Genomic DNA, 24,811 nt, shown 5'->3' with positions numbered 1-24,811 from the left:
AGAGGAGTGCAGGTAGGGGCCCGTCAGGCCACCGAAGAGGAGTCCTGTGCGGGACCAGCCAACCCGACACCTGCCCCGGCGTTTCAATGGCTCAGAGATTCTAGAAGCGTGCCATTGCAAGGTGAGGCCCGCCTTCCCAGGCAGGGTCAGGCCACGCAGGCTGTGATCACCCAGTGTCCCAGCCCAGTGCCAGGCATTTTGTAGCTGGGGAGCATCGGCGTCCAATGAAGAGGATGACTGAGTAGAAATAATTCAAGGCCTCTGGGGTGTGCCTTCGCCAGAGCATGCCACAGGTGCAGGTGGACATGGGAGCAAAGCCTGGGAATTTCTCTGCCTTTCCTTTCCTGGGATCACCTCCTTAGGTGCCGGCAACCCCAAGGCTGGGTCTGCAGACGCATCTCTGGCCCAGCCAGCAGGAATGCGGAGAGTTTGAGCATGGAGGGCCTGAAAGAGGGCCCAGAACTCCTGTGGGGGCTGTGTGTGGGAGTGAGGCCAGGAGCTTGAGCATCAAGCCCCCCCTTCCCCCCAAGGACAGCCAGGACCTTGAGAGCCACTGTCCTTCTCTGGCTGGTGCCTCCCTGAACCAACGCCATCCAGGAGTGTCTGGGCTTGAGCCAGGCTCCCGGGTGTTTGAGGAGGTCTCTGACCTCTCCCCTCTGGATTCAGGACACTGCCAACAATGGCCAAGCCCGAGCTAGGGTGAATGCTGAGGGAATCACATAGACCTTTGAGGAACTTAACCTCTGGACTCTAAACCCATTGTAAGGTCAAGCTGAAGGCCACAGTTCGGAGGCAAGTAGGGTCGGGGTCGGGGGGAGCCGGTCTGAGAATGGGTGGCAAGCAGAGAGCTGTGGGGGAGACTACTCAGCAAGGAGCTTTGCCTAGGTAAGGAATCAAGGCAGGCTTCCTGAGGAGTGCGCACTGGGCCAGGATTCTAGGGTCCCTGTGTCTTTTGCAGGTGAACTAAAGCCTTACCCAGACAGGCCACTTGCTGCCAATTCTTCCCACTGCTCACTGAAGGCCCTATGACACCACCTCCAGGAAGTCCTCTTTCTCTGACCTCATGCTGAATTCCGGATACCCCCGTGCATCACTGCTTTATGGGCTCCTGCTTAGACAGGTTTCCAGGAAGGTGATCCCCTTTCCTGCTGAAGTCTGGGTTCCCAGAGGACAGGTGTGGGTTTTACTTCCTTAAATCTTTACCTTTCCCTTGGCTGAGCTGGCTGGGCAGCCAATGAGACAGTGTTCCTCCCGAAAGAGCAGCTGACAGTTGGCAGAGAAGAGCCCTAAGAAGCACACTGTCTGCCTTCCAGTCACTTCTCCGACGTGCACAGCCTTTAGATATCTGCAGGGTTTTGTCCCCTCTCTCACTCTTGCAAGTGAGAAGCCCTCGTGTGCAGGTGAGGAACATGGACCCAAGGAGGTTTCACTCCTTACCAAAGTCACTGGGCCCGTGTCTGTGCCGAGACCAAACACCACGCTAACAGCTTCTGCTGCCTGCGCCGGCCCTGGGGCCAAGTGCTTCCCGTCTGGCCCTCGTTCACATCTCCCAAGTAGCCCCAGGAGGTGGGCTGGATCGGCACCGTCTTTTACAAATGAAAAACCATGACTCCAGCAGGGGACAGGACTTGATCAAGGACTTCCAGCTGGGAAATGGCAGAGCTGGTCTCCAAGCCAGGAGCCCGACTCCTCCATCCTAAGGCTCAGACTTTTGGTCCAGGTTTGGCGCTGGTCAGTTCCTGCCCTTTGCAAGGTCCTGCCCACAGCCCCTCTGTTTTCAAGTCCTGGGTGCTCCCCACCTCCCACCCTGGCCACCACCTGCCTCCTGTCACACTCACCTCTCCCGGGTATGGCCTCTTTATGCTCTGAATGGGAAGGGACTGGGGCCGGGGGCCCGGGTAGGTCTGCTGGGGCATCCGCTGCCCGTGCGTGCCAAAGGGGCTGATGCCGGGCGGCCGGGGCTGGTTCATGCCCATGGGAGGGCCGCTCATCCCCGAGGGTGTCATGCCAGCCGCCATGCTTGCGGGGTTCATGCTGCCCCCCATGGAGGCAGGCCCCCGCGGCCCGGGCTGGTTCATGAATTGGCTGTTATACGCCTGGGTGGGACCCATCTGGAAAGAGGAACAGACCTTCAACAGGAGAAGAAGAAAAAAAAAAAGAATAAAATGCCACATGCATTGAAAGTGCAGGGAGGGAAGGGTGGGGGAGGTGGGAGGCTCTGGGTCGGGGGGGGGGCACTTTCCTGTGTGGTTGCAGCTGGTGACCAGGCCCCAAGGGATGTCTGGCCTCTTGGGCTCACCACTGCCCTCTGCAGGCCATACAGAAAGATGCAGCCCAAGGGGTGTTAACGGGGTGGGGTGCAGTCACTCCAGAGAGCAGGCAGCATTTCCAGGGAGGCAGGCAGGGAACGGGGAAGAAGGTGCAGAGGTGGGGAGGGGCACGGGAGGATGGAGGGGGATGAGGATGGAGGCAGGAGCCCCTTTCCTGGAAGCCCTGGCCCCGCCCTCGGCCGGTGGAGACACGCCCTCCATCCACAAAATCTGAGGCAGTCCCAGCTCCCACCTCTGCCCACAGGCCCTGCTGTCCCCTTCCTACAATCCCCACCTCCTCTCCCCTGTCCTGCATTCTGGCGGGGAACCCTCTCTCCTCACACCCCACCAGTCCTTCTGAAGGTCAGGGGAGCAGAAATGGGACCTGGGCTCAATCCACAGATGGGATGACTAGGAGTGTACGGTCTTCAGAAGCCACCACGGGGACAGACTGGTGAGAAGGCGTTTTAGGCACCGAGCCCGCGCTTTGGTGAGCAGGTGCCCAGAGGGCGATAAAGAACCTCCTTCCCCATTTGCAGACACGCATGAGCCACAAACCCACGCAGAACAAACGCAAGCACCCAGCCGGCCTCCCCGCACCACACCCAACCATGCCGACACACCCACGTCCTAACACACACCCGTCCACAGGCCTCCAAGGAAACCCAGACGCACCCTGACACCATCAGCTCTTCCAGCACACACGGCACCAACACCCCAACTCCGCGGGGGGGCAAGGCTGGACCGCGACTAGTGGGGCCCTTACCGGTCCGTACTGGTTTATATCCTTGTTCTGCGTCTCCTGCAAGGCTGCCACGGTGGCCGTGGCCGTGGCCGTGGCCGTGGCCGCCGCTGCTGCTACTGCAGCCGCTGCGGCAGCTGCCGCGGGCTGAGTGAAGTCGGCGGGCGGCCTGGTGTGCGGAGGGATGCCCATGCCTGCGGGGGCATTAGGACCCCCGGGGTAACTGCAAGGGAGAAGAAGGGGAGACTTAGACACTGCCTGAATCTAAAGATGGACCCACTGGAAGCCCTGGGCTGGGAGGGAGAAGACGGGTCCTTCCATTCCATGCCCTCCTGCCCCCAGCTCACGGACTGGGGAGGCGTCTAGACCCCGAACCCGAAGGGGAGAGGGGCCCCTGCGGGTTGGCAGCTCTTCGTGCCCCTTGGCGACAGGCAAGCTGCTGTGTTCCCGAAGCCCTTGGTGGGGTGCTGGCCGGCACGGACTCTGCCGGGCACGAGATCACTGCACCTCGCTGCCATGGGCAGCCCAACTTCCGGAGGAGGACACGGTGCCTCACAAAACCCCGAGCACCTTGCCCACGGGCCCTGGTGGATGGTGGGCTGAAGCCAAAGAGGTGGCCTTGGACAGGGCAGGGCGGCAGAGGAGGAACGGGGTGCCTCTCTGCCCAGCCCCCACATCCCTGCAGCATCTTCCTGGGGCTCCTTGTTCCTTCCCCGCCCCCCGCCCCCCCCGCTCCTCTCGAACCTGGCGGTACGGCCTGAACAGCCCGCGGGGCAGGGTGGCCTTCCTGCACCTGTCTGGAGCAGCTCTTGACCCCGCCGCCCCCGCCCTCATAGCGTCTGACCCCCCAGCCCCATGTACAGACACCGGCACAGAAGGGCCGCTCTGGGGGACGAGAGCGCGGGCCTTCCAGCACCAGGGGCCTGGCGGCTCTCACAGCCAGCCAGCTGTGTCAGTGTCTCACCCACTCGCTGTGTCCCTTTAACGGAGGGGACAGCAGAGCGCGGGGAGCCAAAAGCACAGGGCTGGCGTTTCAACCCTACTCCTGCTCGGGGCGGAGGGGAAGGGCAGCGCCAGAGCCGCTCCCGAGGGCTGCTCACCTGGCCCCGAAGCCCCCGCTGCCGGGGTAGTTGGGCCGGCCATACATGCTCTGCTGGATGTAGGGCTGAGCGGGCCCGGCCTTGGCCGAGAACTGCTGCTGCTGCCCGGCAAACTGGGGGGAGTTGAGGCCGGGGTTGCTGGTGGTCATGCCCGACGCCATGGGGTTGCCGCCTGGATTCATGGGGTTGTTGGCATTGGCCATAGGGTTCCCGAGGACCTGTGGGCAGAGCGTGGTTGTCACCCAAGCGGTGTCCCAGGGGCCATGGGAGGGAAAGAGGAGACATGGGGGGCTCTTGAAATGGTACAACGGGGAGAGCAGAGGGAAAGGGGGAGAAAGTGGAGTCATGAATTGTCCCCAGACCATACAAATGCTTTGAAGGGGGTAACACAGCCCCGGAAGCCAGCAGCAAAGGGGATGAGAACCCCGGCCTGTGATGGAACCAGGAGGGGCTGGTCCTGCTCTCAGTGGCAGGTGGAAGGCACTGGACTTCTCGGCCCTCCTCTGCCAAGGGGCCTGGGTGCCCAGAGGCTGGGATACATGGTGGCCCTGGGCTGCTGCTTTGTCAGGGCGAAGAGAAACCCAACTTGCCAGCTCTGGAGGGTGGCAGGATCCCAGCCAAGGGGCCCCTGTGGCCTGAGACTGCAGGGAAGCCCAGGGGTGCCCCTGGGGGCGGCCACCAGCCCCGAGCTGTGGCAGAGGCCGAGCAGGCTGGACAGGAAGGTGTGGAGGAAAGAGGAAGGGGTGAGAGCGGGAGGCAGGGCTGGCCAGGGGGGTGGGGGAGGGGTCTGTCACAAGCTGAAAGCTTACCATTTTGCTGAAATCTAACCCAGGTTACCCACGGTCAAAGACCCCAGACGCTGGAGCCCTGAGGCCAATAACATCCAGGAAGTTCTCCTATTTATCCAACCCAAGTAAACGTGGGCTAGGGAAGAACCCCCGGCTCTCGGTCAGATGAAAGTCATTCCCCCAGAAGGGCCCTCGGATGGGGACGGTTGCCTAGGGGCCAGCTGCCGCCCTCCTGAGCAAGCGTGGAGGGTAGCGGCATGTCCACGGCTGAATGTGCCCCAAGAGCTGGTCTTTCCAGCTGGGCAGTGTGAGGTTGACTGGCATGGGAGGATGACCCAAAGGCCCCAGGGCTCAAGGGATGGTCCTGCTGGGGGGGGGGAGAGGGGGGGCTGCGGCAGAGGGGCAGGACAGGCTCTTACCTGGCTCTGGGATGTGTTGGTCACTCCCCAAACCGTGGTGACCACGGAGAGGGAGCCGGGAGGCTGGTTGGTGTTCTGCTGCCAAGGGACAGAGTCATAGGGGAATGACCCATCACTGCAGAGGGAGACAGAGGGGGGATCCTCAGGGACTGCGTACACAGGAGGGCCCCATCACCCCATCATCCTCCATGGCTCCCAGTCAAACCCAGGTGACCCCCATCTCCATCAGCTCTAGACCCCCCAGGCTTGGCACAGGGTCCGATGCAGAACAGGCATACCTCACGTGGTGGCAGACCCTGGAAGTGACCATGTCTTCCCTCATCGCTGTGGAAGTACCACCCCCATGGCTGTCTGCCTCACCTGAGCCCAAAGTCCACAGGCCACGCTATGGAGGAAGAAGAGAGCCCCACAGGCCCCACCTGAGCTCCTCCTTCCACCACGCTCTGACTTGAAGTGGCTCTCCAGAAAGAGCTTTGGTTTCCCCGTACCAGCTTCCCCTTGGAACTTCCTGGTCCCTTCTCAGAAAATATCGGAAGGGCCCCAGTCTGAAGCTCGCCTCTTTCCCCTTCCTCCCAACCCTTCGTAGCAGGTTGGCCACCCAGCCCAGCTGATGTGGCCTCTGGCAAGAGGTTCCTTACGTCACTCTTCCTTCCTGCCTCTGGATCACAGGTATGGGCCTGCCTCCCATGCTTCCTCCCCTGCTCCCACCCCAGTCTCCTGTGCACGTCCCCGCGAAGCTAAGCTCCCTCAAACACCCAAGACGCTCTCCACAATCAAAGACCTCCAATGGCTCCCAGTGTTTACAAGGCAAAGTCCGAACTCACACACTTCAGAATGATTTACCCTGCTGGCTAATCCCACCCTACCCGGCCTCCCTGCTTGGCTCCCACCTCTGTGGGAGCACCCCAATCATTGCCCCATTGCCCTGTCTCCCCTGTCTCCTTGCTAGGCCCAGAAGCACCCACCTTGTTTGGTGACATCTCCTGAGAAGCCCCCAAACACCAGAAGCAAGGACTTAACCTTAGGCCCAACACCCTGCCCTGCACACAGTAAGTGCTCAATAATGCCTTTCAATTAGTTGCTATGGTACTTGTGAAGAGTGACCCCCGGGGAGAGGGAAGGGGCTGTCCAGATTATAGCATGAAGAAAGTGCTGGGGTCCCAGCTCCTAGGAGTGCTGAGCTGGGACTGCCTCTGCATTGACTCCCTGGCACCTCTCACGGAGACACAATCCCAGATGTGGCCCCCAAGGGAGCAGAAACGCAGAGCACCCACATCTGTTGTACCAGCCCTGCACGGCTTCCCGACAGCGGGGAGACCTGCAAGGTGGCACTGCTGGGTACCAGGCCGGGGGAAGGGGGTCTGGGGGAGGCTGGTGGGGTAGGAAAGCACATCATGCCTCTGCCTGGCTTGTGCTGTCATCACAGGAAGTGAGCAGAAGACAAAAGGGCTCGCTCACTCCTGGAGAACTTATACCCCGGCCTAGCAGGCAAGCCAGGCCTGGCCCTAGAGGTGCTGGGAGCCAGCCGGGAGGTCGGGACTCACAGGAGGGAGGCACCCTCCTGCGTGACAGGCAGGCAGCGGGGAGCCGGGGGGCTGAGTCTCGTGCCTGCTTCTCACCGGGCAGAGCCCTCAGCAGCCAACGTAGTCAAGGTGGGCAGGGCCCTGCAGGGGTGATGTCACTGTCTGCCCAGGCTTGCTCGCCCCCTGCCTGGACACCCTCTCTGCCCGGCCAGCCCCTGGCTTCCTTCCTATCTCTGCTCAGAAGTCACCTCTCTGGAGGGGCCTGCCCTGACCTCCTGCAGTAAGAGCAGCCCCACCCCTCCACTCCCTTTTCCTCCTGCCCTGGCTTTTTTTTTTTTGGTACCCTGGGTACGAATCCTGTCCCTTCCTGGCTCAGGGAGGGTCCAAGTTCCCTCGCCTGTCTGCACACAGTCCCCTCTTTTGTCAAATGGGCCTAAGAGGGGCATTCCCCTGCTCTGCTCTCTGAGTTTTTGGAACTGTGGGTCATGAAACACGACTGGGTCATGACATCAAACCAGCACGAGGGGAAAAAAACAGAATAAAAAAAAATGGTTAAGCGTGAGCACATGGTAAGAATAAATAATATTCCTCAGTGTCTTGATTTTATGTGAGAGTGTGGGTGCACCCTGGGTCATGGTGTACTATGCACATTTACTGTGGGTCTCAGGTCAAGGAGGTTTGAACAACACAGGCCTTGGTAGCGTAAGCCTGATGAGGCTCAAAGAGGAGCATGCAGACAAAAAGGCTTACTCGACTAGAAAGGGACACAGACTTGGGCATTACTCATGATTTCTAGGGGAGAGGAGAGGCCCTCGGAAACCCAGGCCTCCTGCCTACCCTCTACTCCTGCCGGCCAGACATGGCGTGGGTCAATGAAAAGGGGGTGAGGCCCAGATGCACCCGCCAAGCTGACAGACAGCTCACACTTGCATCTGGGAAGGCTGTGGGACCCGGGAGCCCAGAGAGCTCAGGAGGGCTGGAGAAGCACAGGGACGGAAGTGATGAGCTTGCTCTTGAGCATGGCTGGGCTGGAGGCCTCCCTGGGAGAAATCACGGAGGACTGGGGTGCCACCTGGTCCCGGGCCTGGCACACCAGCATCCCGAAGGAAGGCCCTGCAGGCTATAGTTTAATCCAACAGAGAGGAGACCCCTAGATGCCAGCTGTCCTGTGAGGCCCTCATCTTAGGCGTACAGGATGGAACACAGGACCCCCAGCAATTTAACAGAGCACAAGTGTGTGTCTTCTCTGCCCCACAACTCCCATCAACCCTCCAGGCTGATGTCCAGTTCGTGTCCTTTTATTTTTTTATTTTATTATTATTATTTTTTAAAGATTTTATTTATTTGACAGAGAGAGGCACAGCGAGAGAAGGAACACAAGCAGGGGGAGTGGGAGAGGGAGAAGCAGGCTTCCCGCCGAGCAGGGAGCCCGATGTGGGGCTCGATCCCAGGACCCTGAGATCAGGACCTGAGCTGAAGGCAGACGCTTAACGACTGAGCCACCCAGGCGCCCCTGGTTCGTGTCCTTTTAGAATGTGCCTGGCAGGCTCAGAAGTAAAGCCCTCTGGGAGCCCCTGGAGCCCGGCAGGGCCCCACCCGAGCTTGGGGCGGGGCGGGGCGGGGGGCGGGGGGTGGGTAGCTGCTGCCTCACCACCTCGGCTGGGGAGGCCCCGGCTCACCGGGATACTGCACAGGCCCCCAAACACGCTCCTGACTGCCCTACGGCTCCGTGGGTGGGCCTTGTGGGCGGAAACCAGCTCCTTCCTGTTTCGTCCCCTCCACCCGAAACTTGGTGAGAAGCAAACTTAACCGTGGTTCCCAAACTGGGCATGCCCACCGTCTGGCTGGACGGTGCACCCCGGGCCTATTCCAGGAGTGCACGCGTGTGGCCAGGGACACGGATGTGTGTCTGCACGCACACCCTGCTGCCATGTGGCCGGGCACACGCGGGGGCAGAGACAGGCACGCGCGTGGAGGGGCGGTCTCAGGGACTCGCTCGCCCCCACTCACACCTGCTGCAGAAGCAGAAGTGGCAGCCGCACCAACACGGCTGTGACTCATCTCCTGGGGAGACGGCTCCTGCTGTCGCAGCGAAGGCTCTCGCCCCCACAGGCCCCTGGCAGTCAGCCCTGCCGCCGCCTCTGCCGGGACTCAGACACCACCACCGGGGGGGCTGCCCGGCTCCAGCTCCCTGTGGCCCAAGGAGCAAGGGCAAGCCCGGCTCCTGGGCCCTACCAAGGTGGGAGGGGGCCTAGGGTGATGAAGGGGAGGCCTAGGGGGCCTGTGGGGGAAGGGGGTGTCCTGAGGCCCTTCCTTCCTCAGGCAAGTACTATCTGACCTGCAGATGAGGTCAGCCCAGGTCAGGGGTCCCTGGCATTTGGGGACTGCCTGCTAGGAACCACTTCTCTCCTCTTCTCCATAGCTGGTTGCAGTTCAGAGGGAGGCCAGGGCCCCTGGAATGTGAGAATCCCAGTCTTAGTAATCCTGTCCAGCTCTGTGCACCCCCAGTGGGTACACCCCATGGTGTACAACCCCATAGCCCAGTCTCGTGCCACAGCTGCCCCCAGTTGCAGGCCTGTCTAGCCAAAACAGCCCCAAGAACCCTAGTCCACCCAGAGAGGCCCCGGTCCCAGTAGCCACCTGGAATCTCGGCAGTGTTCTGCCTGCCAAGCACCTCCTCACAGGGAGGTACCTGCTTTCCCGCCTCTGTGCCTAATCTTAGTCTGGGATGCTTCAACCCTGCCGCTCATCCTTCCCAGGCTTCTCTTCCAAAGGCCACCTCCTCCAGGAAGCCCTTGTGACATTCATTGGCTTGAGCTCCACTTGTTCCTCACATTCGTAGGGCCTGAGTGGGGGGCCCAAATGAGAGGCCCCCCCCTTTCTCCTTCTGCCCCAGGAATCCTGAGTTAGGCTACCTGTGCCTGGCATGATGTCACCACACACCTACGGGGCTCGGAAAGCCTTTGATAACCAAAGTGCCAGAGGGAAACACCGACTCTCCATACTCTCCTCAGAAGGATGCCTGAGAATGAGTAACTGTGTCCATTCATTAAACCTGACGGCTAAGCACCTACAGTGTGCTTGTGACCTCATGGGCAAGTGAGTCCTGCCCTCCAAGGAGAGGGACAGAGGGAAGCTAATGAAGCAGCTACTTGCTCTCTCTATGCCTCAGTGTCCTTATCTGTAAAATGGGATGATAACAGTACGTCTCTCAGAAGGCTGTCGTGAGGATTGAGTGAGCTCCCACGTGTAAGGCAAAATGACCACATGCAGCTGACCTCGGGCACTGAAAACTGTTGACCGCTGCTGTTGTTATGATTTATTGAGTGGCTTCTAGAAGCAAGGAGCTGCGTGAAGGGACTTCCACCTAAGAACTCATTTAATCCCTTAAAGTGGGCTCAACAGACGCATCCATAGGAGCTGAGGCTCCCAATGTCCCGGGGCTTGTCAAGGGCAAGACTGCCAGGTGGGCCTGACCACATCCCATTGTCTCAGGGAGCTAAGGATTCGGTAAGATAGCACCTCCCTGCACAAAGATGGGGAGGGGCACCTGGGGGGCTCAGTTGGCTAAGCAGCCGACTCCGATTTCACACTCAGGTCACGATCTCAGGGTTGTGGGATCAAGCCCTGCATCAGGCTCTGTGCTCAGCGGGAGTCTGCTTGGGGATTCTCCCTCTCCCTCTGGCCCTCCCCTCCTTCGCAAATAAATAAATAAATCTTAAAAAAAAAAAAAAAGGTGGTGATAACACGAGGGGGCACATGCTATGAGGGACATCTAGCAGTCCCCAAGAATTCCAAGAAGGGGCACAGCTTCCCGAGGGTTCTTGGGGAAGCCACCCAGCATGAAGGGACAGAGGACGTGTAAAGTTCAGTCTCAAAGACTGGCTGCAGAGAAAACCCAAACAGTGACCCAGGGGAAGAAACAACAACACTCTATCCATCAAATCATTAGCTTTGGCCTGCACAGAGTATCCTAGCAAATACTCAGGGACTCTGACTAAACATTTGTGAGGCTAATATTCAGATGGCACAGGGAGGCCCTGCGGCACAGTGGCTAACTATCTGGGCTCTAAACTTAAGAGTCTTTGGGGTCAAGCCTTGGTTCAGCCACTGACAATTTCTGTGACCTCGGACATATCACTTAAGTCAGCTCAACTTTCTCATCTGTAAAATGGGACTAACTCTCTCCTAGGATGAAGCATACGAATACAGGTAAAGTTCAGCACAGTGCCTGGCACACAGTCCCTGCTTAACTGTACTTACACTTTTCTCTCCATTTCTGCAGCCTGACTGTGTGCAGGTACCCCTATTTACTTGATGACGGTGCTTACAAGTTTTGCAAAAATGCTATGAGAGGGGGTGTTCTTATCATTCCTGCTTGTTGAACAGATTTCCCAAGCCTCTGAGGCTTTCCTTAGTGTTCCTTTGCCATCCTGTCACTAGTGAACTCCTACCTATACTTCAAAGCCCAGCCTGGATACTCCCTTTTGTGATTCTCTTAAGCAGAACCAAGGATGTTTTCCTCTATTCCCTCAACTCTTTTGTCACATAAAAGAGCTTTTCACATTGCAGTTAGAGTAGATGATTTACATGTCTGTTTGGCAGCTCCATAGGCACTGACTGATGTTTGCTAAATGTGAGAAAATGAGTAAAGCCCAGCAGGAGGGGAGTGCTGATTCCTGGCTCCCGGGTATCTGCTGTAGCAGTGTCTACACAGACATTCATGGAGGGAAGAGGTGGGGAGGGCTGAGTTATTTCTTCCCTTGCACTTCTAACAGCCACTTTATTTGGGAGAAATAACAAATTCCTATTAAGGGTATTGTCAGACCTGAATTAATTTTCCTGATGTGGCTATATTGGTCCTGTCTCCATGCAAGGCTGAAGAGTTACCACTAATGAAACACCAAGCCAGTGAGGAGCTGAAGCTCCCACCCTCTTTCATTTAGGGGAGCCGTTAACGGGGCTCTCCATCATCACAATGACTCGGGCCGCTTCCTTCCCTCCCCGCGGTGAAACGTAGAGGGACCTGCACAGCTAACTGCATATTAGAGGGTCTTAAATTTTTTCAGTAGGAAGGAGGAAAGGAAAAGATGCTGTACCTCAGCAATCTGGAACCGATGGGGCAGGATTTATGGCTCCTTCAATCCCTTCCTTCCTTCCTTCCTTCCTTCCTTCCTTCCTTCCTTCCTTCCTCCCTCCCTCCCTCTTTCTTTTTTTTAATTTTCTGGGGGCAAGAAGAAGGACCTATTACAACCTGAGCTTTGGGTCCAGCTCCACAAAAGCAGCTAACCATGAATGTGGCGAAGGTGGTACGATGGGACCAAGGAAAGGAGGAGGCTGGGGGGTCAGCTCTGATGGAGCCCTTCTTTGTTAGCTGACCAAAGTGAGCGCGTCAGGGTCCACTGGCGGTGGGCATGTTGGAGGTCCTGCACTGCTGTTTCTAGCGCTACAGATGAGGACACTGAGGCACAGAGAGGTTACAGAGCTGCCCAAAGGCCCCCTGCCAGAAGAGGGCAGGGCGGCCACTCATGCCCAGCAGCCCGGCTCAGCGCCTGTGCCCCGACCTGCTGCACCTGGGCACCTCTCCTCTGGGGGGGGGGGTGCAACCCCCTCCCCCGGAAGAGGAAGGGCGGCACCCCTTGATTTTGGAGTCATCCCCAGCTCTAGCGGGCTTTGACTGGTAATTAAGTTAGGCGTGTAAACAAGATTTATTAGGCTTTTAATTACTTTTGCAGCACTGATTTGCATATGGACAATGTGCTAATCACAAACGGCTTTTTTAACCAGTCATTTAAATCTGAGAAGGAAGGCAGAAATGTTTATTGGCAACATGTCCAGGTCACTGTGGGGGCTGTGGTGCCCGCCTCCGTGTAACCTTCCCCCTAAGTGGCCGGGACCATGGCACCACAGCCACGGGATCCCCCGGAGACAGCCTGGGGCTTCAGCCTTTCAGGGACCCCCACCCTCTCCTATTGTCTTCAGAGCCTGAAGACAAGGATCCCTGAGTTTTTGAACAGCCACACACCTCCAAGCCCCAATCCTGAACATCACCCATGGCCCAGGGTCTCCTGAATTCAATGGGCAAGAGGGGCTTCTGTCCTCCAAGTCATTCAATACAGCAGTGGGGGTGGGGGCCCGAAAAGTTTCCTCTCTGTGAAAAGTACTTGACTTTCCTTCTTATTTGGGAAGTTACATGAGGACTTAAAAGGTGATGCCTCCTATTGGGGTTTCCTGGGAAATTCATGAAGCTACAAGTAGAGACCGGCCAACCTCCCATCACCTGCCACAATGTGCTTGTGGCCTCAGTGTGGGGCCTGCAGGGACGTGGACCAGTCCTTGTTCAACTGATGACACTTCTTTCCGGTCTCAACCGCCCTCGTACAGAATTGGGAAATAGGGCAAGGTCTGGATCAGAGTTGGGTTAACAACCGGACACCACCTCACTGATCTTGAATGGCCAGCAGCAGAGTGAAGGGCAGAGCACTGTCCTGCCCCTTCTGGGCTGTGTGTTCTTGGGTAAATCACTGTCCTGCTCTGGGCCCACTTTCCCTTCTAGCTCTGCCATTCGGGGTGGGAGGTATGGTGCAGAACGTGAGGAGGTCACGTTCCATGGAAGCAAGTGGTCATCCCTCAGTTCTCAGTGAATCTTCCAAGGCACAAGGCTCTCCCGTCTCTGAGAGGTCGCCTCTTTGCATCCTCTATCATTCATGGGTCCCTACAGGGAGCTGAACCAGTGTGGCATCTGTAGAAGAGCACTGCATCCCAGCCCTCCGAGGGAAAGCCAGTTCAAACTCACAGAATGCACCTGCCCAACTCTCTGACCAAGTCCTTGAAGGTCAAGACCCATGTCCTCTGGGCAGCCTCTCGACAGCCCGGCCATTTTCCTCCTTCTGTCCCCAAGGCCAGGCCTGCCTGTCACCTACCCCTAACCCTGCCTCAATCCATCAGGTCTCAGTTTTGCCTCACTGGGTCTTACTTCCTCCCCAACCAGCAAGATGCAGCTCCCTGGAGCACAGACCCCCTCCATCTGGTTAACTCCAGGACAGGACGGTCTCAGGCCTCCAAATCAGCTCAGCATGACCTGGCGAAGGCCTGGCCGGGGTCTAGAGCCACAGCACTCTGCGGCCTGAACGGTCACGGCCGAGCAGGTGTGAGGCAGGCCTCTCATGGGGCCGCAGGGCCCTGGCCCACCACTGGTGACCGCTTTCCTGGCGATCCTGGCTCTGAGGAGGAAAGGCTGGATGGACAGATGGGAGGCAACAAGAAGAGGGAGGAGCCGGGCGGGGCAGAGCAGTAAGAAGCTAAAATAAAGGCAGGCAGTCAAGGCTGCCTTTAGCCATAGGCTGTGCAGAGTGGCTGGCAGGAGTCCAGATGCAGAAGCCCTGCGGCTTTCTGCTGAGCCAGGGCAAGGGGAGGATGGCGGCCAGAGGTGGGTTTTGCCTTTCCTGCGTGGTGGTTCTTAACCACGGGTGACACCCTCACCCCCCAAAATGTGTGAAGGTGCTTTCACAACATGGGGGTGAGGGGCCCTAGAAGAACTGAGTGGGCAGGGACTGAGACATTAAATGCCCTGGGCCCAATGCCAGGAGTGCCCCCCACTGAGAAACACCCACAGAAGGGGGGCTGTCCTGAGTCTGAGGGGTCACAGGCTGGGCCAAGGGGATGGTGAGGCAGCGCCCCTAGGGGGCTGTGGTCGAACAAAGTGCTTCTGACTGAGGCAGGGAAACACGTGTTGGGGCAGGGTGCTGGACCTAAGGAGCTCCCTCCCAGCTCTGAGAATCAAAAGCCCCTAATTCAATTTATAGAGCGTGGCCAATGCCCGACTTCGTGGCAGCACCTCCATGGTGGGACCCAGGTCGCCTGTCGCGTGCTCTGGGCTGTGGGTGCCTTGGTCAGGCTGGGTCGTGAATGAGAGCCTAGCTCTGACTACAAACATACCCCCCCGAGCCTGTCATCAGTGGGACGTGCGGAGGGAAAGCAGACGGCATGGCAGGCCCTGCTGTTCCAGGGTCAGAACGCAGAGAGAGCGGGCCTAGCTCGGCGAGGGAACTGCAGGGCTGGCTGGTCCTGAGCACCGGCTCCTTCGCAGGCTGGTGCCGGGCAGACCAGCCACTTCCTCAGTGTCCGATGGCCTCCGCCCCAGCGTTCCCACCTTTGACCCCGGGCTTCTCCTGACCCCGCCTTTGTGCGGATAGCCCAGCCTCACTCAGCTCCTGCCTGCCCGGCCTGGGCTGGCTCCGTCCCCACCTGAGGGTGGGAGCACCAGCTCTGTGATGTTCCTAAGCCCCTTGTGGGCCCTGCGTATCTCCGGGTTTGCCCAGGGCCCTGCTCAGGAGAAAGGGGAGGCCCTGAGTTCGGGACAGTTAATGTTCAGCCCAAAGTCTAGAACCTCAAAGAAGAAACAGCCCTCCACCGAAGGGACAACGCAGCCAGGCTGGGTAAGACTGGCGCTTTCAACCTCTGCTGGGATGGGGGAGAGACAGTGCTCACCCCACCAGGGTTTAAAAAACAGAGAATATCCTCCTGGCTGCTCAGAGGCCCCCACCCCAGGTCTTCCACCGGAGGGGCACTGCCCAGCGCCCACCTGGCAGCCCCCCGCCCGCCCCTGGAGGTACACGCCCACTCACCTGTGCGACAGAGTGGGTTTCATGGAGCTCATGGAGTTGAGGGGGGGCTGCATGGGGAGTTTCCCAGGGGGGTCGCTCTGGCGGCTCTTCTGATGCCGAAGGAGCAGGAGACGGCCGAGCTCCTCACACCAGGAGGACAGCAGGGCTGCAAGGAAGGACAGGACGGTCAGGGCGCCCCGTGGCCACCTCCCCTGGCTACGCCCACTGTCACCTCGCCCTCCCAGACTGGCCGCGCCCTTACAGTGGGACTGACACCCCAAAGGAGGGCTGATGTCAACGGTCCTCACTCTGATGAGGACAGGCCAGAGGCGGCACAGTCGAGAGCATGGACACGATGGAGGGGACATCCGAGATGGTGCCAAGGAGAGGCCACTGGAGTGGGAGGGAGGGAGCCCAGCACAGACCCTGTGTCGGGCAAGCTTAGGAAGTGCTGGTCTCCCCCAGACTTCTCAGTGAAGCCTCCGGACACTCAGCTCAACATGGCCTCTCTTCGTGGGTAGGGTAGGAGGGACAAAAGTCACCCGGAAGCCAGAGCCTTTCTAGAGCCTCCTGATGATCCCAAGAGTGCCCACAGGCTTCTCTCTGAAAGTCTTCCCCACAAAAGTGCCCACGCCTTCCAGTGCAGACCCGCGGCTGGTCCCTGTGCTGTTGGGCACCCACGCTTAGGAGGACTAAGGATTTGCAGGGCAGAGGGCAGCCCGGGGGTGGGGTGGGGGCCTAAGCGAGAGTGGGCCGGGGGCACGGAAGGCAGAAGCCCAGGAGGACCCTCCACATCTGGGCTTTGAGCCCTTAAACACCAAGAGAAAAGCAGCTGAAGCTAACGGGGTGCCGGGGAATCACACTTCACTGTCCTAATGTGGCCACTAGGGGCCAAAAGCACCCTCCAGGTCAGTTTGTCTGGCCAGTCTGTCCAACGAGCTTGAAAGAGTTGGGAAGGCTGGCCTGCCACCACCTTGCTGTGTGGACCAGTGGAGCTCAGAGATCCTCTCTGGGCCTCCTTCAGTTTGCTTGCAGGGGAAGAGGAATGATGAGCCCTGCCCTGCCCCATGCTCTCCCCATGCTCCAGATAAGCAGACTGAGCTCAGGCGGGGGAAGTCATTCGCTCACAGTAACCACAGCTAGAACGGCGGACACACAGAAGGCGCCCCTGCCCCATCCCCACTGGTGAAGCCCAAGCCTGGACCAAAATGTGGCAGAGCAGATGAAACCCTTCAGAAGGCAAAGACCGAGTGGGCATGGGCTCCAACCCCACCAGCGAGGAAGCCCTCCGGCCTCGTCTGAACCTCCCCCCTTTACCACATTCGGCTGGCACTGGGGAAGATGCCTTGCCCCACAAAGCCCTGTGGTGGCTGCCCAGGGCTGTCATGTCAAACCACCCAGATCCTGGACTGGGTGCCCCATCAGCTCGCGGACCCGGGAGGCAGGGCTGGGACCCTCTGCAGCCCTGTCTGCCCCTGCCCATGGCCCACATCAGCTCTGTCAGTCGTGCGGAGCGGTGGGTTCTTTCCTGCCCCTCACCGGGTGGGCAGGGGCCAAGAGGCAGCTGTTAGGACCAGCGGGAGAGCCCTGTGTCCGCGGTGCGGCTGGAAGCTGCCTGCCAAGGTGGCATATCTGTTCCCGGGGAAGCACAGGGGCTGCCGGGCAAGGGAAGGGCAGGGGTTCTCGCAGGGAACGGGGTAGGGTGGGGAGGGGCCCTCCAGGGTTGCTGGGTTCGTCTGCTCTGCTTGTGCGGTGCCCAAAGACACCCAATCAAGGAGGCCAGCGCGGGCTAAACACCAGCCTGTGCCCCCGGCCAGGAGAGCACCTGTTTCTGTCTCTGGGGCGGGGGGGGGGGTGCCAAAGGGGGAGCTAGGTCTCTCTGTGAGGCTCATCTTGCCACCACCTGCACAGGGAGGAGGGTGCCAGAGAGGCCCCTACCCCGGCGTGTCTCTGCCCAGAACTGTGGCCAAACACCCCTGAAGCGGGCATCCAGCACACATCTGTCGCAGCTGGAGGGGGAGGCGGTCTATTCAGAGAGGTTGGAACAAACAGAAATGAATTTCCAGATTGCTCCATTCTTCTCCCAAACCCCTAGTTACCGCTTCTTGGTGGTGGGGGGGGGGGCGCGCGGCACTGGGCATCTGGAAACTCATTTGCACGCCAAGCACGAGGCCTGCTGGATCTCGGCGACGGAGGGACTGCTCGGCTGCCAGCACAAAGGACGGCCACAGATGGTGCCGCCCGCTGCCCGCGGCCGCCCCTCCCAGCCCACACTCCCCCCGGGGGCCACCTCGCCAGGCGGGAGCTTTCCTCCAATGTCACGGGCCGCCCCCCGGCCTGGTCAAGGACAGCCCGCGCCAGCCTATTGCCAGTGGAGTGGTTTCCCATAAAGGGAATGAAAGGAAGCTGGTGGCCTCGCAGGGCCTGGCTACGAAGAGTCTGGGACGCCGGGAGCAGATGTGACGTGTGTATTGGCCCGTCACGACTACCACAGATGCCAGGACAACCCCGGAGGAGGAGGGCAGGGAGCAAGGAAGGCACCCCCCCCCCCCTCCGCTCAGCCGGCTAGCACAGACGCACGGGGGCCATGGCATGGACATAGAGCGTGCTCCCTCGTGCTGCAGACCCCCACACAAGCTGTTCTGACGCAGGTGGGAGTGTGCGGCCAAGGAGGGAGTCTGGGCACTGTCCGAGAGCCAGGAAGCCTGACAGACAGAGGTGGGTCGGGGGTCACACAAGGACAGACAGACGGGCCAGCAGGGTGGGTGTCTGGGTGCGCGCTGCATCGTGCCTGCATCTGGGCTGAGCGGAGCACGCGTGCTCTGATGGGGCCGGCCCTGCCTGCGGGTCCGTCGGGTCCTGTGGGTCTGTACTCTGGGCCCTCTCTGCGGTGGGGAAGGAAAAGGGGCCACTGAGCACAGGCTCTGGGTCTCGGGAGGGATGCCAGGCATGAAGAGTCCCTGGATGGGGTGGGAGGGATGGGAAGGCACGGTGCAGCATGCACGAGGATGCCCGCGCTGGGCGGAGTTTCAGGAAGAGATACCAGCCATCTTAAGGGGCTAAGGCAGGGGCAGGAGTGGCCCTCCTGCTGCTTGGACAGCCACCATGGCCAGCCCTGCATCTGGTCCTGGGAGTACCACTAACCCTGACAGTCTGGGTCCCAGCACTGAGAGCTACACGACCTTGGGCGAATTACACAGGCTCTCTGGGCCTCAGTTTCTGTATCTGTTAAACAGGCAATTAATAACGCTAACGCTCCTTAGAACGGTTGTGACACTGGAATGACACTAACACCTACACGGTGCTGAGAACAGTATCTGGTGTAATAAGCGTGGAGGGTGGGAAAGCACTGTGTGCACTCTCTGGACAGCAGGTGAGGGTCTGCGAATGCTCCCTGTTCCCACCAGCAGGAAAGCACCTTGTGAACAGCAGGAAGCCAGCCCGGCCCCCTCCAGGAGGTGTCAGGGCAGCCCCAATAGGCATCAGTGCCTATGCCACCCCAGGAGAGGGCAGGGGAGGGGACAATGGTAGGCAGGCCACGGGGAGTGGGGGCTACGTGTCCTGGCTCTGTAGTCCCACAGGTGAAGGGGCTTGGATCCTGTCCTGCCACTCTCTGGCTGGGGGATTTCACACAGGCTTGGAGATCCAGTTTCCCCATCTGTGAAATGGGCTTAACAGGAGCTGCCTGCCTCGGGGAGTGGACGTGAGCTATAAATTAGCATTGTTAGTCAACTGCAAGGGTATCCAAGCAGAAGCCAGAAAGGGAGGGAGGGAGAGTGGGCACAGGAACGAAGGAACCCTGTAACCCACAGTAGCCCCAGAAAAGCAGGCTGTCAATCCCACGCCCTTCACATAGGCCTGGGAGAGCTGATGAGGCACTGGTTTTGGAACCAATCCATGAGACCTGATCTCAGCTCAGTCTCCACCACTGTGTGGCACCTTGAGCAAATTGCCTACCCTTCCTGTGCCTTGGTTTTCTCATCTCTAAGATGGGGTGGTGGTAATTCTACTCCCCACCTGGTAGGGTAGTTGTAAGGATGAGCTGAGTTACCATCACATAGTGCGGGGACTGCACTACTTGGGGCTATTCACGTGTTTGCTACAGTGACGATTAGTATTACCGACCTTGATCAGTAGAGAAGTGACCACCAGAATGGAGCTTTGGTGTCTCTGGCCACTTGGGACCGTACAACAGACAAACGACCTGGGGAGATGTGCAGCTCTAGAAGTCCCCGGGGCCGGGCTGGGTGCACGGCGTCGGTAAGTCCCAAGCCCCAGAGCAGATGACTAGGCCTGTCTGCCCACTTGGCTGTGGGCTCTGCCGAGTGGCCCCTTCCTCCTGCCCCCTTCCCAAGCCACTGAAGTGGGTACTGACGGGAAAAGTGAGGACAATATCATGTGCCCTGCTTTGCCTGAGACACAGAAGGCAAAAATCAATTCCCCCTTTAGAGGCAGTTCTGCCTTCACTTCAGCCAGTGGAAAGGTACCTTTAGCCCTGGAAGGCAGGTATTCTGGCTTCCCTAGGATCCACCATGGGACTCCTGGCCCAACAGCAGCCATCTTCAACGAGGGGTTCCTTGGGATCTGAACACCCTTAGGCTGCAGCACCTCACCTGGCTCTGTCTTGGGCCATGGTCTTTAGCAGCCAAGTTCCAGATGGCCACATCACAGGGGAAGCAGCAGCCCTGAGGGTCAGTGGATCCCGGCTGGGAGAAGACATGACGGTTGACCACTGCCTGCACTTGTCTCTGCAGCTTACCCAGGAAGCCACAGGGACATCAGGATTCCCACTGCAGACCCGCCTCGGACTTCAACAACTAGGGTCATTTGCCAACAGCACGTGTCTTACAGTCGATGCCACGTCGTGGTGTGATTCGTGGCATGACTTCCTTCCTAGTGGTACATTAAGCGGTGTGTATGACCATGGGGGGTGTCCTCTATGAATGAGATACAGTAGACGTGTCTAGGGACCACGGCGCCAGAAGATGCCATGGCTAAGGTGGCACGAACTCTCGCGGAAGAGAAATGGAAATGAGCTCCAGGTCCGAGCATCAGGAGGGCACAGGATTCAGGTCTGAAGGAGGGCAGGGAGGGAGAGTTGCAGACATTTGCTCCCCAAGATCTTCCTGGCCACTCCCCCTGCAGACAACAGCCACCACAGTATGCTCGAGGGACAAGCAAAAGGAACCAGATGTCAAAGTGAGGGCAGGTCTGGAGTGGCGTTCTAGAGCGTCTCAGTCCTGGCTTGTCCCTGATGTGTCCTCCCTGGGGAGAGTGACAGGCCCTGCACTTGTCTCTGTACCCGCAGCTCCTGGCAGAGGGGACACCCAGGATGGGCTGACTAGATGGACCAGTGGGACGGGCTGGTCTTACCAGGGGAGTGGCGGGGGTGGGGAGAAGAGGCTGCACGGCAAGATTTGGAATCACCCAGTTCCAGGTAGGGAGGGTAGAGCTGTACTCTCCAGGCAGGGCTAGCCGCCAGCAGACAATGGGCCGGTGGGGGTGGAGGAGAGGCGGAGAGGCAGAGAGGCTGGGGGTCTGGGAGTTGGAGCATCAAAGGGGTAAGCAAGCTCACCCGGGCACAAGAGAAAGGCTGCCCCTTGCCAGGCTGGACTCCAGCTTGAAAAGGAGCCAGGAACCAGAGGCAGCCAAGTGGCCACAGGAAACAAGGCGTTCCTTCTTTATGGGGGTGAGCCGGGGATGTTCAGACAGCGAGAAGCCTGGTCTGCTCATTCTGGGGAAGGTCTGGGGATAGGGAAGGGATGGGAGCGGCCTGGGGGGCATAAGGGGGAGGGCACAGAGACCTGGATGTGAGGGCCCCGCTGGAGAATTATCAAATGCACTGCAGCCTGGGGAAGCTACATGCGAAATGAAACAAAGGCGTATTAAGTATCAAAGAGCATCTTAGCGGCTAAAAGGCTGCTGGAGAACAGAGGAACTCTGTGAGTGTGTGTGTGTGTGTGTGTGAGTGAGAGAGAGGGAGAGAGAGAGAGAGAGAGAGAGAGGGAGGAAGAAAGGGAAGGAGGGAGAAAGGAGGGGCTTCTGAGACCCGGGGATGGGGCAGGACTCAGGTGTGCCCTGAGGAAGGGGGTGAGGAAAGAGCCTTGCAGGCTGAGGCACAAAGAACCCTTGGGAGAATGACGGTGGAGTCCACCGCTCAGTGAGAAGTATGAAGGACCTATTTTCACACGTTTCCGTGCTCTCGGCTCTCTAAATGCACGCAGGACCCTCGAAGTGGCAGGAGCCCACCCCACTTCCCCTGGGGGGCCTTGCCTGGCGAGTCAGGAGGAAGTACCGGCCTCCACGCGGGTCTCCTCCTGACCCCCAGCCCATGTCTGAGCTCCTCTTGTCCCCTTATGCCCCCCGATGCCCCAGGAGCACCTCAAGCCACCTCAGGAGGACGCCCCCCTCCCCCGCCCCACGTGGGGGCCACTGCAGCCTGATCATCTCTGCAGCATGTCCCCTTTGATTCCTGCCTGTTCCAATCACCTTCTGCAGCCTTGTCCCTTCTCCTCTGAATTATGACAAGCCCGGCCCCTCATTTATCTGTCTCCAAAACTGCCTCCCGCCAACCCACACTCTGCAAGGTGGCCAGAGGAATTTTTCCACAAATGTATTCTGATCACCTCTTTTCCAATCTGTGTTTCCGGAGGCCGCACACGGCCTGGTAGATGGTAGGTGCTCAATGGATGTAGAAACGAGTGAGAGAGCCGGGCTACCCCAGGGGAAAGGTGCGCCGTTGTCCCACGAGAGCATGAGCCCCATGGGCCACAGATGGGATCGGAGGGGTTCGCTTCTGCAACCCCAGCACCCAGCACGGCCCTTGGCACAGGCGACGCACCGACCCGACCGATGGACTGAAACGAATCACAGCTGGAGAACCTAATACACGGAAGATGGGAGGGCTGGACAGACAGCGCTCGCTGCATCCAAGAGCCAGACAATCAGGGTAAATCTGCGACAGGCTCCCTGTGGCTTTTAAACTTGCCGGCAGCCCCCCATTCCTCGGGGGCAGAGGCCTGGCCTCAGCAGCCATCAGCCCAGCATGGAATCCTATCATGATGTGTCCAGAGGTGGGCGCTGTCATCCAAAACCATCTGTCTGAGTAACTGACACCTGTTTTGTGACATGCATACTCGCTGGTGGGCCGTGCCAAAACGGGGAAGGAAAGGTAAGCAGATTATAGGAACTACATCAGCTCCTATACTTTGGGAGGCTGGCTGCAGCCCTGGGTTTTCCGGGCTCATGGCGTGACACTGGCCTTCACGTTGATGGTGTCCACCCCACAGGGGCAGGCCAAGGGCTCCCTGGAGATGCTGTTGCTGTCTCCAGACCCAGGCCACGCCCTCCCAGTCTCTGACCTTCCTCTTTCATCTCCCAACCGTGGGCCCCTGGGACCGCTGCCTGGGGAAGAGACACTCTCCAGAGCCGTGCCGAGAAGAAGAGTAGTGAGGGGCCGGGAGGGGCCGGCGAAGGGGGAGGAGCCATGGAGGCTGACATGACTCGGGTGTGGACTGGTCTCTCCGTGTCATCTGTAAAGTGGGAAGACAATAAGAGGAACCTCTGTCCAGAGGCCCGAGATGAAAAAAGGACCCAAGCTTTAAATCACATGGAAGAAATGGCACGTCCTGTGCCAGAATCTCAGCTGGAAACGCAGAAGCGGTAAAATACTGACTACCTCCTGCCTCCAAAAGGCAGAGAGGCTGAGCACACACACTGGGGCCAGGCAGCTTGGGTTCAAATCCCAGCTCAGCCACTTGGTGGCTGTGTGACCTGGGGAAAGTTACTTAACCTCTCTGTGCTCTGGTTTTCCCTTTGGTAAAATGGGGAGAATAAACATTACATACCTCCTAAAGTGTCATGATTAAACCAGCTAATGCACATAACATGGTAGTACAATTTCTGGCATCCAGGAAGGACTATGTACAAATAAACTGTTCTGGTTTTCTTACCAAGCACATGCTCCTTTTAGAGTTAAGAGGCTTCTCGGTCTCCCCTTCTACATGCTGTTGCTCAAATAAAATACAATTCCTTTCACTCATCTCCAAGAGGATCACAAAAATGTGTCTACGCCTTCGGCCCAGCCCCGCATCACATTCTTCACGCTCGGTGCTCCCTGGGCAGGCAGCTTCGCTCCCCAGCTCTCAGCTGGGCCCACACCCTCCGTTTTCCCTGCCAGACTCTCTGAACCAGGCAGAGGGCAGGCCCCCACGTAGCTGAGCCCCAGAAGCTGCTCACTTCTGACCCAGCTCTTGCGCCACATAGGGCAGGTGGCCAGTCTGGGCAGACCCCTTCCTCAGGAATGCCTGGGAGTGGGGGTGGCCTCTGCAGCCCTCCTGTTCAACTAGGCCAATAGAGCGGCTGACAAAGAGCCTCTCCTCTGGCCCCAAACAAGGTTGTGGGTCAGCTGCGAGGCCTGGGCAGACCCTCGACCCCTCCTCAGTCCCCATCCCTCTGCGTGTCTAGCAGGAGGTGGGATGAGGGACAGAAGCCAAGGTCAGCATTCCTGCTCTGACCCATGACCCCTGAAACAGAGCTATCCACGGGATTGTTCCTCTGCCTGTCCTCCTCGGTGGGCCCACCTCTGCTGGGTCCCCTGGAAATGGAAAAAGGGGGCCCCTCCCTGTCAGTTCTCTTGGGTCATCTCCTCCCAGAAAACAGTACAGGATGCACATGACCACAAAGGGGCAGAGCCAGGGTCAGCGGCTGCTGGGTCTCAGGAGACTGGGTGTCGGCCCTAATGTGGCCATGGACCCAGTGGGTCAGCCGGGGGCCCCATGCGCATGCCTGTGAAATGGGGTGATTTCACCCTGGCAGGGACAGGGAGAGCCTGATGGGATCATGAGGGTGCAGAGACAGCCCTTGACTTTTCTCACCTGCCTGGTGCCCTCTGCCCTGCCGAGCCTCACAAACCCCCAGAGGGGCCTGGCCAAGGATGAGGATGGCTGTGTTTTACGAAGCATAAATGGGAAGCCCAAGAGGAGGTGATTCAACCACACTCACACTACAGGACAGTGACCCCGCTGCTAGTTCAGCGTGGCTTCCTTCTCATCCCCCCGAGTCTGTGATGTCACAGATCTGAGAACAGGCACAGCCCTAGAGGCTGCTCTGTACCTCCTGCCCACCTCCCGCCCCATGATTCAGCACCATCCCAGCTTCTTGTCCCGGGTCTGCCACCAACTTCCTGTGTGACCTCAGGCAACTTCCTCCTGTCTCTGGGCCCTAAGTGAGCGGGGGTAGGTGTCGCGCTCTCTGGAGAATGCAGCTCCGTGAATCAACCCTGGTCTCATAATGGGGTCATGGCTCTCAGGGCTGAGGCCAGCC

The 24,811-nt window shown here is 58.9% G+C and overlaps 1 protein-coding gene and 1 long non-coding RNA gene across 8 annotated transcripts in view; one reads left to right on the top strand and one right to left on the bottom strand.

Moving 5' to 3' along the window:
• The window catches only part of ZMIZ1 (zinc finger MIZ-type containing 1), a 234,010-nt gene that overhangs the window by 19,913 nt on the left and 189,286 nt on the right, over window positions 1–24,811 (bottom strand). For 6 of the 7 annotated variants that reach the window (XM_035022735.1, XM_035022751.1, XM_035022774.1 and 3 more), the window contains 5 exons: window positions 15,509–15,653; window positions 5,359–5,473; window positions 4,152–4,369; window positions 3,076–3,274; window positions 1,839–2,129 (listed from right to left, as the gene is read on the bottom strand). In XM_035022735.1, the coding sequence (XP_034878626.1) occupies window positions 1,839–2,129; window positions 3,076–3,274; window positions 4,152–4,369; window positions 5,359–5,473; window positions 15,509–15,653 (968 nt within the window). The remainder of the gene's footprint in view (window positions 1–1,838; window positions 2,130–3,075; window positions 3,275–4,151; window positions 4,370–5,358; window positions 5,474–15,508; window positions 15,654–24,811) is intronic. The other variant, XM_035022764.1, reaches the window with a different exon arrangement.
• On the top strand, window positions 35–20,392 carry LOC118022189. Its single transcript, XR_004682403.1, has 4 exons — window positions 35–121; window positions 5,945–6,027; window positions 6,308–6,407; window positions 20,242–20,392. It is a non-coding gene; the product is annotated as an uncharacterized LOC118022189 (long non-coding RNA).

Source organism: Mirounga leonina, unplaced genomic scaffold (assembly GCF_011800145.1).
Source record: "Mirounga leonina isolate KUSES-001 unplaced genomic scaffold, KU_Mleo_1.0 Mir_114, whole genome shotgun sequence".
NCBI lineage: Eukaryota > Metazoa > Chordata > Mammalia > Carnivora > Phocidae > Mirounga > Mirounga leonina.
The sequence above is the reverse complement of the archived record's forward strand: the minus strand, read 5'-3'. Positions and strand labels throughout refer to the sequence as shown.